This window comes from Sebastes fasciatus, chromosome 13 (genome assembly GCF_043250625.1).
Source record: "Sebastes fasciatus isolate fSebFas1 chromosome 13, fSebFas1.pri, whole genome shotgun sequence".
NCBI lineage: Eukaryota > Metazoa > Chordata > Actinopteri > Perciformes > Sebastidae > Sebastes > Sebastes fasciatus.
Window position 1 is genome coordinate 15,388,504 of NC_133807.1, and position 15,271 is coordinate 15,403,774.

The 15,271-nt window shown below is 42.6% G+C and overlaps 1 protein-coding gene across 3 annotated transcripts; it reads left to right on the forward strand.

Moving 5' to 3' along the window:
* Positions 1-206: 206 nt before the first annotated feature.
* Positions 207-13,724, forward strand: srrm2 (serine/arginine repetitive matrix 2). 3 transcript variants are annotated; one of them, XM_074655765.1, is made up of 14 exons: positions 207-456; positions 1,837-2,088; positions 2,814-2,909; positions 3,387-3,572; positions 4,681-4,764; positions 4,852-4,917; positions 5,000-5,029; positions 6,273-6,383; positions 6,579-6,717; positions 6,880-9,002; positions 9,266-9,949; positions 10,274-10,348; positions 11,758-11,865; positions 13,207-13,724. In XM_074655765.1, the coding sequence occupies exons 2-14, from the start codon at positions 1,841-1,843 to the stop codon at positions 13,259-13,261; spliced, it is 4,005 nt and encodes a 1,334-aa protein (XP_074511866.1). In that variant the 5' UTR covers positions 207-456; positions 1,837-1,840; the 3' UTR covers positions 13,262-13,724. The 3 variants fall into 3 exon arrangements, with proteins under 3 accessions (XP_074511866.1, XP_074511867.1, XP_074511869.1); XM_074655766.1 differs by having other exon boundaries at positions 11,758-11,829; XM_074655768.1 differs by lacking the exons at positions 11,758-11,865; positions 13,207-13,724 and adding an exon at positions 10,468-10,635.
* Positions 13,725-15,271: the final 1,547 nt, after the last annotated feature.

The following is a 15,271-nucleotide window of genomic DNA, read 5'->3' on the forward strand; positions in this document are numbered from 1 at the left end:
TGGATAAATATTAGACATTATTTTTTAAATGGACTTCTTTTGTCTTGGGGCTTACAGGGTAAGTGATGTATTTAGATCTCCATTTCTTAATGTCTGAGTCTGAAAATAGTCGGGTGATGTTGTTTCTGTTTGATCGTTTGAATTGAATAAAGTGGGCGTGTCTGTAAAGGGGAAACTTAACTTTTCCCCCAACACCTGAACGCATCGCAGTTTTAAACGTGCATCCGTGCGTCATGACGTCATCCGGCTCTCGTCTTGTTCCTCCTCCGATGGTTCGGAGCTCACACTAAGCTACCTGAGAGCTAACTAACCTTTAGACACGTTTCTTTATTATCCCACAGTTTTAACGACTCTGTTATTATAAGGTCTGTTTTATTGTCTGATTCAACTGGATATTATTCATCGACAAATCCCTTCCGACACCGTTTTCCTCTCCGCTGTCGGAGGAAACAACTGGTACGTAACAGAAACGTTAGCCTGCTAGCTTAAGACAGAGATTGTTCGCTACGCATAAGTGTGGTTGGGCCTTTTAGAAAACGTGTAGCATTGAATTCACCGTGTTTCTTGTTAAACTAAACATTAACGAAGTGACTTTCAGCCAGGTTAGGCTCATTCAGCGTGTCTTAATGTAGTATTTGATAGTTTATCTTCGCCTTAGTCATCATAAATAAATGTCTTACATTCAGGCGCCTAGCAACAGGCCTGTTCTGGCGCACGTGCTAAATTGCGACAAAATCATTTTTTTTATGGTGAATAATAAAAATAAAGATATCAATATTAATGCATATTTAGACTTGACAAGATACAGATCCACTCAATGTTTCATAAGCTTTTTAGTAACTATGATACGTTGCGAGGAAACCTGTGCCACACTTGCAAAATTAGCTATAACTTAAGTTATTTGTGTTGCAGTGATTTCTGTGTTACTGCTCCTGCTGTTTTATTAAGCCACCCTCATTTAGTGTAGGATTTAAAATGCAATGTCTTGTCAATGATCTTGATCTCACTATTGGTTACTTTATGTCAGCCATCTTAGAATACAAACTCCCTCAGTATTTTAAAATGCTATTATTCTTGATGATCCGTTTATTTTTCTTTGTATTTTGGAGATATGTCTATATAAAGATTTGTGTTAGAGTGAACTCTTGGAGATCTTTATGGCTGCAAGTAAGAAAAAAACATAACAAAACCTCCCTTTTATGGACCTTTTCATAGACACTGTCAACCATCTAAGCGTCAAAGATGACTTCCACCCTACTATTACAGAAAGACAAGGGAGAAAAATACTGGATGAGATTATTACTTACAGGAAACAGACGCTAATTAATGCTCTTTTTAAAACATTTCTTTATCTTTTGTTTTTAGTTTTAGTTTTCAATACGTTGTAAAGCTGGTGCCTAAATTGCATTAAACCTAAGTTAGAGAGCCAGTCGTCTCTGTTAAATGAGGACTGTCTACCAACTGAATTGAAAATGCAACACAATTAATCCAAATAAACACAGTGCATCTGGTCCTTTTCCTTCAAAAATTGTTACAATTCTAATGCTACAGTGATGTCCATATCAAATAAACTAAATACTATACACCCTGAAGAAGGCTGTTTGTGGCGCTACGTGTGGGTATTTACCCAATCTTACATGTACCAGCATTGTTTTTAGCATTTCATCATGAAATAGCCAATTGAATAAAGGCTTTTTATATTTTTTGCCAGACGAGTGCCTTGAACCTTTGTGTACCCCACCAAAGAGCACCTTCATCACACTGATTTGAACTCCAGAGCACTCTGGACTTGTCCCTTTTTTTGAAACTAAATACTATTACCTATCTCTATTGCAGAGCCATGTACAATGGGATTGGCCTGACGACTCCGCGGGGCAGCGGCACCAATGGCTATGTACAACGAAACCTGTCGAGCCTGCGGGTCAAACGGCCACGGGATGAGCGCGGCGGCGAGCGGGACGAGAAGGACCGGGAGAGGCTGGAGAGTCAGCTCAACAGGCAGCCCAATGCTGACATCCTGGAGCACCAACGGAAAAGGCAGCTGGAGGTCAAGTGTGCCGAGTTGCAGGACATGATGGAGGAGCAAGGGTAAGACAAATGCTGTATTACATCACGTCTCTGGATTACAAAGGGTTTTGTTGACACAAATGAAGTTGTAATCACACTTGAAATAAATAAACCATTGCTGCTGGCCTTATACAGGCTATATCCAGGCTGCAAACAGGTTTATGATGTCTTAAACATGGGCCTGCAACTGTCAGCTGTTTTCAATATTGATTGATTAATTGATTTTCAATAAGTATTTAGTCCTTCAAATGTCAAAAATTGTGACAAATGCCCACCACAAGAACCAGAGCCAAAAAAACAGTAACAAACCGCAAGGGAATACATTTATGTGTATGTAAAACTTTGGAAAGCTGCATAATATTCTCATTTTTAAAGCTTTAACCATGAAGTTTGGGGATTTTCTTTCTTTCTTAAATTATTTCAAGGATTAATCTTCTTAGAATAGTCCTCAATTCAGCTTGTTAATGCATCAATTGTTTCAGCACTATTTAAATTGTGTTCACCTTTTCTTTGCAACTGTGCGACAGGTTTCTTTTCATTTAGATGGATTGATTATCATGGCGAAATAAATTTAATGCTGCACTGATCGTACGGAAATGTTGTAGTCTACTGTATAACAAGGACCTACAGTAGAGAGTAGCTTGCTACAGTGGCAGAAAAATAAGAATAGTGGCAAAGTTGTTGCTTTTTATCTTTGCAGTGTTATATAATACATATACAATGCTACTCTCTCTTTGGGTGGCCAGGTATTCAGCTGAGGAAATCGAGGAGAAGGTGAACAGTTTCCGTATGATGCTACAGGAGAAGCAGGAGCCGGCGCCCGCCACCACTGACAGACCAACGTAAGTACAACACAGAAACAGACCGCAAGAATTAATTTGGCTGTAATTATTAAAAAATAAAGACAGGACAAACTGTTTTGACTGCACTACACTGTGGCTGCACTGTAATGCTTTGTTAGTTGTCTTTGGTGCAAACTAATAGGTCAGGATGTAAATGTTTAGAAATTTAAATATTAAAATGTTAAACCCACATACTGTTACAAGTTAAAACAATGACCAATATCACCATTTCATTACGCATTGGCCCCTCACAATGTACTGTTACAACCCGTTTGAATATGTGCTTGAACTATTTTTAATTTCAGAACATAATAAATTTAGAAAACATGAAATGTCATGATTAAACTCTGTAGGCTGAAACAGCAACACAAATGATATCAAATGTTGTGTTGTGCCACATTAAGTACCCAGAGCACCGCATCAGTTCATATTGCACAGTGTCGGTAATACAAAACTGTTTGGTTTGTTTTCTCTCAGGGCGACAGAGACTCATGCTCTGGCTGCAGCCAACCAGCAGAAGAATGACCGTCTTCGTGCTGCTTTTGGTATCGCCAGCGACTATGTGGACGGATCGTCCTTCCACGCCGACCGCAAGGAGAAAGAGAAGGAGAAGAGAGAGCAGGATCGCCTGGAGAGGGAGAGGCTGCAGCAGCAGAAATATACGTGAGTGGCCAGAACACACCCATATCAAATAAATGGCTTTTTCATTTCCATCTAGCAAAGTAACAGAGCTGGACAATGTGGCTAAAACTCTCCAGTCTTGGTAGAAAGGGAATACAAAACACGAAGCTAACATTTAATATACAGTGAAAAAGAGCTTTGCGCGCAGCTTCAGGTGCGGGTAACTGCAGGATGAACATGTCGTCAGAAGAAATAAACAAGTATTGGTGGTAGTGACAGCTGGAGGTCACACTCAACCATAAAAATATGAGAGATAAGTGCAGCGAGTTTGGCTCAGTGCTTCAACTTTCTTATCTAACCCAATTCAGTTATCTCAATAATCTTTCACTTATTATTTTTTGAAAAGCATTTTGCATGATTGAGTTAGCAGGGCCTGTTACAGTACTTTTAAGTGATGTAATTCATTCTTAGATCACACAGACTTTTTATGCAATTCCAAGACTGTTTAGCAACCCCAGTATGCAAAAATAACACATTCATACTTCATGCAAAAGACTGCATGGTTTTTGCCAAAAACTGCATGTGATTATCATAAAGTGGGCATGTCTGTAAAGGGGAGACTCATGGGTACCCATAGAACCCATTTTCATTAAGCTATCTTGAGGTCAGAGGTCAAGGGACCCCCTTTGAAAATGTCCATGCCAGTTTTTCCCTAGCAGAACTTAGCTTAGCCTGACTTCCAGGCAAGCTAGCATGACATGGTTGATACCAATCGATGCCTTAGGTCATATACTTTCATATGATATCAGTATTTTCACTCTGGCTGTAAAAGCTGTTACAATCTCTTAAAGATGGTAATGTCGGCAGGGATCACTGGCAATTCCACATGTCTCAGAGGGTTAATATAAAAACAAACTGCAGTCTCTGAAGAACGCACAGTGTTGCCAAGAAGTCAGCTGATAGAGTAACGTTTATGCTGCATATCTGTCTAAAGTGCACATGTTTTTTTAAGACATTGTAATACTTGTTGCATTCTTTGTCAATCACAAAACCACAGTTATTATGGTCACTTACTACAGTGTAATATCTTCACTCATCACCCCAGTTATTTCTGTCCCTGACTCGACATCTGTTGCCTTTGCTCTCTCAGGTTGGTGGAAGATTCAGACGATTCCGATTCTCCTCCCAAGAAGCGCAGTCGGAAGAAGAAAAAGAAAAACAAGAACAGAGACAGGTGAGAAAAATGAACTTGATAAGAACAGAAAATGTCCTGACAATGAAGAAAAATGTATTACAGTTTCTTTGTTCCCTCTGTCAACAGCTCAGAGAGTCCCCCCCCATCTCCTTGCCAAGAAAAGAAAAAATCCAAAAAGAAGAAAAAGAAACGGTATTCCGTCACTGGATTCTTATCTCACAATTAATTATTTCACGAGGGACCTTGATTATTGACTGGAAATTTTGTGTTTCAGTGAGGCGTCAGAAGATGAGGAAGAAGACAGGTAGGTGTTTTTAAATCAGATTGTATTCATCATACCTGTCTTTCCTCATAAGCCAGCAACAGAGCATTGTTTCTTTGTTTTTGTCCTGGCACAGTTCATACAAACATTTTACTGGAAAGAGACTTTGAGAGTTTTGGTTGTTGGTCTGGAAGCTGTAGCTCCAAAACTGCTTTTATAAAAGTTAAATCTGTTTCTTAAATATTGTATTTATTGGACATTGTAGTATAGTGAGACATGCCCACCCCGGTTAGCAGGACAGGATGTAAACTCCCTGGAAGCAGTGCAGTTGCCGCTAAGATGTATCACCTCTGAGAACGAGAGTAAAAGTTCATTATACGAGATCCTTGTGTTACGAGTCTATTTCCATCACACTCCAGCAATACTGGCAGGACCACACTACAACTATGGTTTCCAGGCATAGACGAAATGGTGGAAAAGATGATACAACACGGCATCCCATGTCAAGCAGTGACCATTCAGAACCACAGGGAGCCACTCAAGATGTCTGAAGATATATGTCTTATATTCTGTATTTACTTTGGGGCAGAAATAGGTTTGCAGCTTCTCAACGGCCGTATCAGTCGTTTTTGTCTCCTGTATTTAGCAGTGTATCAAATGTGTCATACACATCCGGTCCTGCATAGTGTATTAATAGTGCTCTTTTTTGCACATCATCCCTAATATCCAAGGCCACAAGGAAGTTGGTGAACCATTTAATCCATTTCTTTCACCTCGAGCCTACCGGGGTGGGTTCAGTGTGCACATCGAATTGTGGGAAGTGTGGCAGACCGGCCATAGCGCCTAATGTCTTTGACTTGCCTCGCGCGTCTTGTAAACTGGGTGGCTAGCTTGCTAAGCTTCTTATTAGCTAGCGTAGTCCGCTTACCGCGTTGGTGCGGTTTCCTCATCGTCAGTTGTAGTGTGGTCCTGCCAGTATTGCTGGAGTGTGTTTTGAAATAAATTCTTAACACAAGGATCTCGTATAATGAACCTCGTTCTCAAAGGTGATACATCTTAGCGGCAAATGCACTGCACCCAGGTTATTTACATCCTGTCCTGTTAACCGGGGTGGGCATGTCTCACTATACTACAATGTCAAATAAATACAATATTCAAGAAACAGAGTTAACTTTTATAAAAGCAGTTTTGGAGCACCGAACCTGCTTTTGTTATACATTTAGAACAAATATACTGAATATTTGGGATTATGTGTAAATTTCTGTCCCCTCTGACCCACTCAAAGTTCCTCAGATGAGAAGCAGAAGGAGTCAAAGAAGAAAAAAAAGCAGAGTGAAAGTCCTCCAAAAGCAAAGGCAGTGCGACACAGGAGTGTCTCCTCCAGCTCTGCTCACAGGTATGATGTGATATAATAAAAATAATTTTGTCTGGCACAACTATAAAACCATTTGACATTAGATATTTTTGGATGACACTTCAGAATAGTTTAAACACTCTTTATATGTGTATATTGGCTAAAACCTGATGGAAATCCATCTGCCAGACAGGGACGTCTCAGTATATGCATCTATTTTTTCTCTAATTTCAACAGCCAGTCTCCAGCTCCAGTGAGATCACATCAACAGGACCAAACTGTAAGAAAAGCTGATGAAGGTAGAAAGGGGAGATCGCCAGACAGGAGGAGGCGGGGCTACGGAGAACACAGCCCACATCATCAGGGAGGCGAAGGGGTAAGGTGGAAGCTGGACTTAGCACTTAGAAACCTTCGGTTGGATATGTTTCTTTTGCTCATAGTATCCCAAATAAAATTTAAACAGATTCATTATATCATGTATCTATCATGAACTTTAAATTGTGTGTAAAATGACACCAACAAATCTTTCCTCATCTAGAAGAGGCCCAATCTTGAGAGAGAAAAAGAGCGGCCGAGTGAGATGGAGAAGACCTCCTCCAAGAAGAGACACGACTCTTCATCCCCTTCTCCACCTCCACAGACAGAAAAAAGCAGGGAGAGGGAGAAAGGGAGGCGTTCCAGAAGCAGAGAGATTGAGAAAAAGAGGCATTCCAGGAGCATAGAAAAGGAGAGGGAAAGAGGAAGGAGCCCCAGAAACCGAGAGATGGAGAAGGGAAGGCGATCGAGGAGCAGAGAAAACGAGAGGGAGAGAGGGAGGCGCTCCAGAAGCAGAGATGTGGAGAGAGGGAGGCGCTCAAGGAGCAGAGATGTGGAGAAAGGGAAGCATTCAAGAAGCGGCGACGTGGACAAAGGGAGGCGTTCAAGGAGCAGAGATGTGGAGAAAGGGAGGTGCTCAAGGAGCAGAGATGTGGAGAGAGGGAGGCGTTCAAGAAGCAGAAACATGGAGAAAGGGAGGCGTTCAAGGAGCAGGGACATGGAGAAAAACAGCATTTCAAAAAGCAAAGATGTGGAAAAAGGAAGGCGTTCAAGAAGCAGAGAAAAGAGGGATAAAGGAAAGGAGATTGTTCCTCAGAGGACCAGACATGACTCGTCCTCATCTCGTTCTCGTTCTCCTTCTCCTCCACCTCCACCTCCACCTCCACCCAAACAGGAGACTAGGAGGGAAAGGAGCAGAGACGCCGAGAGAGAAAAGGATAGGAATAAACAGCAAAAAAAGAGTAGACATGACTCCTCATCCCCCTCACCTCCCCCTGAGAAGGAGAGGGCTAGGAAGGAGAGGAGCGAAGAGAGGGAGCGCAGAACTGAGAGAGATCTGCACTCGAGGGCGCCAAATGAAAGGGACAGCAGGAGAGACACTGGTAAGAGACAGGAGAGAGAGGCGTCTCCTTTCCAACAGAAAAATGACAGGAGAAGGGATGGAGGACACCTGTCCCGCAATTCCCCATTACCCGCTTCTCGCTCACCTGTCGCCAATGGGCGCCAAAGAGAACGGGAAGATGAGAGGAGAGGAGAAAAAGACAGGGAGAGGGACATGCATCTGAACAAGCAGAGGGAACAAGACAGAGAGCAAGGTCAAGAAGGCGGCAGAAAGAGAGATGAGGCTGTCCGATCGACTGCAGAAAGTAGACGAGATGGATCGAGACCTGCGGAGAAAGGCAGGAGCGAAAGACCAGAGAAGATGAGAAGCCCTCCGAGGAAGGAGAAGCGTGATGACAAGGAGAAACAGGCTGTGAAAAAAAGAGAGAGCAGCAGTAGTAGTAGTAGTGGTAGCAGCAGTAGCAGCAGCGGTAGTGACAGTGATAGCTCCTCATCCTCCTCTTCATCTTCCTCTTCCTCATCATCCTCATCCTCTGAAGATGGGGGCAAGGCGAAGAAGGCTGTGTCAACAGGGAAGGAAAAAAGTAGTCCTTTGAAAAGTGCACCATCTGCTATTGGAGCTGCAGTTCAAAGGTATTTAGCCAACGGCAAAAAGGAAAGCCCCGTCTCAGCGTCTGAGGGCGACGGGCCTCGGAGAGCCCAGAAGGAGAGAGACGGTGCAGGAGACAAACGTGAGAGGGAAAGAGCTTCCCACAGAACTCCTGCAGAGAGTTACCCGTCCCGGAAAAAAGGTCAGGAGCGATATAGCCCCACACAGATGGACAGCCCCAGTCCACCTCCTTCCCCATCCAACAAAGGGGATGCAAGCAGAGGCAGCAACAGGTACTCTCCCTCTGAGGCCGAAGCAGAGAAAACAAGGGTGGAGGTGAAAGTTGGTGAAAGGGAGAGAGGGAGGGAGACGGACGCAGCAAGGAAGCCTTCGAGGTCCAGCCCCTCAGCCAGGAGGTCACGCTCTCCACCCCAGAAAACCTCCATCATCTCTCCAGCACGTCGCACTCCACCAAGGCAGTATCAGGAACCCTCGTCCCGATCCTGGAGAGCTTCTCCTCCGGCCTGGTCAGACCGGGAGAGAGAGAGGCAGAGGGAGAGAGAGAGAGAAAAGGAGAGGGAGAGGGAGAGGGAGAAGGACAGAGAACGTGAGCGGGTTGCCAGGAGGAGCAGGTCCAGAAGCCCAAGAAGGCGCAGCAGGTCCAGAAGTCCAAGGAGGCGAAGCCCCCCCGGCAGGTAAAATGAAAACCTTCATGTACATATTAGGGATGTGAAGGTGAGGAGATTTTCCCACCGGTTAATAAACTTTTGACAACCCCAGTGTTACCGATTACACCGGACATTTTACAAGAAAAGATGACGGTCAATATGTGTAGCGTGATTACTTTGATCTTTAACGTCGGGTGGCTGTGTGCCTGGCCTCTCCGGTAGAGCTTTTCTACCTCTGACATGCTCAATCTCAATCAAAATCAACCGTCTTTTGTATTTTCCTCCTCCAGGTCTCGTCGCTCTCCCTCTCCACAGCGGCTGAGGAGGAGCAGTCACTCCCTCTCCAGAGAAAGAGTAAGAGAACGAGAACATGAGAGGATCCGGCAGAGGGAGGTACAACAAGAGAGAGAGAGGGTAAAGGAGCCTCTCCCCCCAAAAGACGTTCCACAACCCCACAGGTCCTCTTCCTCATCATCTTCCTCCAGCTCCTCCTCTTCATCCTCGCCTTCACCACAGCGAGACAAGAAAGACACAAAGGCACTAACAGACAAAGACAAGACAACGGAGCGAGAGGTCGATAAGAGAGAGGAAGGAGAGCAGAAAAGTCATTCCTCTTCTTCACAAGGCCCCTCCGGAGACTCGTCCCATGCCCCAACCTCAGGTAGGAGAAGCTCCCAGTCAGACTCCAGGCGCTCTGATGTGCCCTCCAGAAGGTCTCCTGCTGCCAGCCAACCAGAAACCAAACAGTTGTCACAAGGTCAGAGCAGGAAGCGGTCACCAGTGACGACCCCTCAACCGCCAGACCAAACAGTCAGAATTGAGAGCGCTGTTAACGGGAAGGAGGCAAGTGCAAACACGAAAGCCAACAAGAGCAGCAGCTCCGGCTCCTCCTCCTCGTCCTCATCCTCCTCTTCTTCCTCCTCTTCATCATCCTCTTCAGACAGCTCAGACTCTGAAGTGGAGCAAGGAAAAGGGTAAGCAGGAGATGGGAAAGTTGAGCTGTGTGAGATTAATGAACAATAAAACAATTGTTTTACTGACTACAGCAGTGCAAACTTATCACATTTTGGTGAAAATCTCCAGGGTTTTTTTTGTAGGTCATTTGGGTGATTCGTGTAGATCTGATATATCCTTATGCTAAATCGACTGTAAATCCACTTTTTAAAGCTGATATTTAAAAAAAGAATCTGCATCTTTGTCACCTTTCTGCCCTGATGACTTTGCACCCCTGCAATTAATCATAAATGACCTGCTAGTTATTAATAATTACCCGTGTTACTATGTTTTCTTTTCAACAGGAAGACAGACAAAGCTCAAAGCTCTCCTTCCTCATCCTCCTCATCGGAGAATGGAAAAGAAACTAAGAAAAAGAGGTAAGAAGAGAAGGAGTGAAAAGCATTACTTTACAGAACATTTCTGGTTTGCTGAGAGCTGCTGTACATGGGAATAGTACTTTCTGCTACTGAATTTCTCCCGATGCGACTGTCAACAGGGCTGACTGTTCTCAGTGTGAGGGGTCTGCGGCGATGTCAGCAACCCACCCGTCTTGAAACACGGACCCCCTCTCGTTTACCGTGCTTTGTCGGCGAGACTTTTTTGCCGTGTCATCATCATTCATATCCGCACAACCATTGTGTTTACGATTAAATTGTTTACTAGAGCACAACGTTCTTCATAGATCTAGCCTCTTAAAGCTTCACTAGGCAGTATATTTTTGGCATCATTGGGCAAAAATTCCATAATAACCTTTCAGCAGATTGTAATGAAAATCTAGCCCGTGACGGGAGACTTTGACCAATCACAGGTCATTTCAGGGAGAGCGTTCCTATTGAGCGTTCCTATTGGCTGTGCTCTGGCTGGTGGTCAGTGCTCGGTATTTCCTCAACTGTTCTCAACAAGGCTTCCGGGTCACAACTTTCTCATTTTACATGTAAACAGTACACTACAAGATGATTCTGAAAACATTTGAGGCGAGAAATAGGCATTACAGTAACAGAATATTGATTCATATTTGATCAGCGCTGCCTAGTTTGACGATTTGATTGGAGTTTGCGAGTGATTGACAGCCGGCTCATAGATGGAAGCTGGACAGCAGACTCCAGCGTGGCTCTGATTGGTTGTTTTCCTCCGGTCTGTGAAATCTTACAGATGCCATTAGGAGCACCAGAAGACACAGAGGCACATGATTTTTTTCAGATTACCTGTCTCATGCACCACTGTCTGGATATAGTGACCGTTTGATAAAAAATACTTTTTTTAATATACATATTTGCTCCATTTCTACCAACTGCTGCTTTAACTTTGCTTTCAAAGTGCACCAGAGTGACGCATTTAACTTTAAAATGTAAACATTTTTCGTGCAGCCCTAGTTCTCGTGTTTCCTTTCTGAATCTCTGCACATCAAACTACATAATGACTGGATGGAAGCATAGTTTTGAAATGCTCAAGGAATAATCATATTTATGCCTCGGCCTACAGCTGTGGCTGGAGGCATTATTTTTTCGGGTTGTCCATCCGTCCCATTCTCGTGAACGCGATATCTCAGGAACTCCTTGAGGGCATTTTTTTTTTTTTCAGGCCATATTGATCGGCCATGAATCAGCAGCGTTTACCTTTTCATGCTGCGTTTTACGGATGCCTCCATGACAAGGTGAAAATACTGATTGTTCAAAATTGAAAAACAATCATCTTTTATTTGATATTTTAGTGCTGCACCAAACTAGAGTTCTCCAGCAGTGTTTTGTCTTTGAGACTTTGATTGACAGTTGTGTTTTCCTCACAGCCCTGCCATGCCTCGGAGGGTGCCGGCTGATTCACTGAGAGATTCACGCTCCCTCAGTTATTCTCCTCCAAGGTACATGAGAGCAGCGCCGCCCTCGCCGAGCCGCAGGTCTGTAGCCACTGCGTGGCATTTAAACTGCGTTAAAGAGCGTGACAACAGCTTTAACTACTCTTGTGCAAATGATGGTGTTAAACGAGAGGATGTCGAACTGTTTTGATGGACCTTTGTCACTAGTAGCGTTCTGATCAAAGTTTTGTTGGGGTTTATCCTCATATGGCAACAATGTACACATGAGAATGTAAGGCCCTGTTTACAGGTATTTTTAAAACGGATATTTCCTCTACGTTTTGGCCTCGTCCACACGCAAACAGAGTTTTGGGTCACAAAATGGATATTTTTTAAAACGCCTTCTAGCGTTTAGGAAACAGTGACGTCCTCTCCTCATTTTGTGCATCCCAATTGTTGCTTTGCGTAATGAGCATGCGCCAGAAACAATAACAAAGATGGCGGACTACCGGCTTTTTTATGTTTTGTCAGCACTGCTTTGAGTAAATACTACTTTACATTTAAACAATGTTCCAGTCACAGGAGGCCACAGCAGGAAACGCATTAAACAGGTCGAGGCCAAATGGTGATTGAATGTGCTTTTGAGCGATTGAGGGCGAGGTTTGGAGCACTCAGAAGGGCTATGGACATAAACCTGAATGACCTCCCTTTCCTCATTTATCATGTAAAGAGACAGTTGATGACAGCCGCATGATGACAGGAATCCCAGCAGACAGGAATCAAAGCGCCTTGACCCTTAACTTCTCACTCCTGGTGGCATGCAAATATTACGGCGTTTTGCGTTCGAGTGTGGACAGATATCTTGTAAAACGGTTGTGTAGACAGCTGTTTTTTTTTTTAAACTGAGGGGAAAATATCCATTATTAAAAATATTGTATACTTGTAGACGGGGCCTAAAACTGTACTTAAATCAGACTTGCGTCTAGTTTAGTATTCAGAATATGGCAACTCCTGAGGGCCAAACAATAACAATATAGTAACAATTCTTGTCATATGTTTCAATACAAAAAGAAACCAAAATGAGTAGAAGGTAAAACCCATGCCGTTATCATATTGCTATATAGTCCTATTTTCTAGCTATTCAGTCAGATACTTACGTGCATGTTAACGTACTGTCTCTCCAGGGTATTTAATTTGACACTAGATGAAGAACAAATTCAATATGCAAAGCTTGTGACTTGAACAGCTTCCCTTTTACGTACATCTACTACAGATGTTGGATGCTTCCATTCCAATGTGTTTTTTGTTTCCATTCATCCCGTCTTGCATCGTACCTTTGCCATTTTTTTAAATGAATACAGTGACCCAATGACAAAGTGATGCTGGTGCACCCTGACTCTTTAATAAATAGTGATTTACTTTCCTCTCTTTCCTTCCCGGTAGGAGTGGCAGCAGGCAGTCACCGAGCCGCTCGTCAAGCAGCAGACGAAGGAAATGAGCCGACGACTTCGCTTCACTACTTCTTCTGTGTTTCTCTGTTCACCTCCGGCTGGTTTGAACTGGACATGTAACGTGGACTTCACAGCCAGCGGTCTGTAAATAAACCTCTCTGAATGTCAGAGGACTCGTTTTGGTTCTGAGCCACCACACAGTAATCAACATGTTTGTTTTTTAAGCAGCGATGACCCGAGGCTGGCTTGTACATTTCTTTATATGAGCGGAATAAGAAACGTACACATTCTCACACACGCAAACACGCAAACACAGTTAAGTAAAACGTAACTCTTAACAATGTTCCTCTGTACTTGTACTGTTTGTTGTGTTATACCTGTAGATATGAGCTGTCTGTATTTTGATTATCATGTAACAGATTCAACTTTCCATTTAATGTGAGCAGAAACTGAAATGTGGTTCTTTTTTGTTGTTGTTGAAAATGGTTAATAAAAGGCAATTGTACATTTTATTTGTGTGGAAATTGTCCATTTGGTTGTTGTGGGACATCAAACTTAAAGGATAGGTTTGGTGATATTTTCCTTATCAACAAATCCAATGAAAAGACCCAAGCCAACACCGAATGTATCTACTAACAAGTATTGTGTGTGTGTATATCACAGCCTGATATCTCTTCTTCCTCTGATCCATAGAGCTCAATTAAAAACACATCAATGAGCCTCACTGTGTCACCGGGTTGACATGTTCTTCATCACCATGAACACACACTGTAGTTTAATTTAGCTTAATTGCACATACACCATCCTGCTACCACTAATACTCACTAAAGCATCACGTGGATTATTACACCGCTGAAAATAGTCCCCAACAAATACATTATTTCCTCCTAAAAACTACAGTGACCAACAGTTTTAGGAAGCCTCTTTTAAACATGAAACTATATTACTGAGCCTTTTTTTTAAAAATGAAATTATATATTTGTGTTTTTAAATATTTACGTCTTCAGAAGGTTGAGAAGGACAACACATTGTTGGTTTTGGTCTTTTTGGGAGTTGTGTGCATTAACAAAAATGTAGAATATCGCAACCCCTTATCCTTCAACATCTTCAACTCTGTAGGACCCATCAGTACTAACTAAAGTAGTGTGAATCAATTCAGTTTAAACCCAAAGAACCTGATTTGAAACTATAAATGTAAGTGGAATATTGTCATATGTTTGGATGGAGTGCTGCAGTCATAAAAAGGCACCTTAGGTTTTAATATTTCCCAGTATAAAAAATATATAGTTTAAATAAAATGCTAGTGGGATACATTTTTTTAATGGGTCAATGTGAAAATCAAGTTTAAAGAGGTTGCTCCAACTGAATTGTGTGTATACAGTATAATTTGATATATACAGTAAGGCACATTTTTGTATTCTTATACAGCAGTTCACTCACCTTTGAATTATGATAGTTAATAATGTTTTTTTTCTTTTTAAAACTTGTCCAAGCTTTCTGTGTGTGGGGGTGAAACAGGCTGTGGACGGAAATATTACTCAATGTTAACTGACCGGACACTGGTTTTGGCAGCTGTTGCAAATGTTGAAACTGGGATGGTGACATCAGTGTTTTGTGTGTCCTTACTGCTAGTTTCAGTTCACACAAATCTCAGATAATAGCAATTCAGCACTATATTTTAGCGTTTTTGGTTAAAGCTCAAGCAGTGTTGTAACAGTGATGTAAGTGGAGTGACCTGAATGTTTTGGCACCTTTTGGTGGAAAGGACCTAATTAGAAAATTCTTTGGATCTTGTTCACTAATTTGTCAGAGTTGATGTTTGCACTTACTGTCTGCGTTTAACATGGGATAGGCTCAATCGGCCCTTTATGATTCAGCTGGGTCTAGAAATGCTGACAGTGGTAGCTCAGATGAGATATAATTTAAAAGCACTGCAGGGACAAAAGAAATCCTATCGAAGTTGTGGACACTAAGAATTACTTGATTAACCACATTTGTTTCCTATAAGTTGTGTACCCTGTTCAGTGTTCCTTTTTGTTTTAGTTATCCTTTATTTT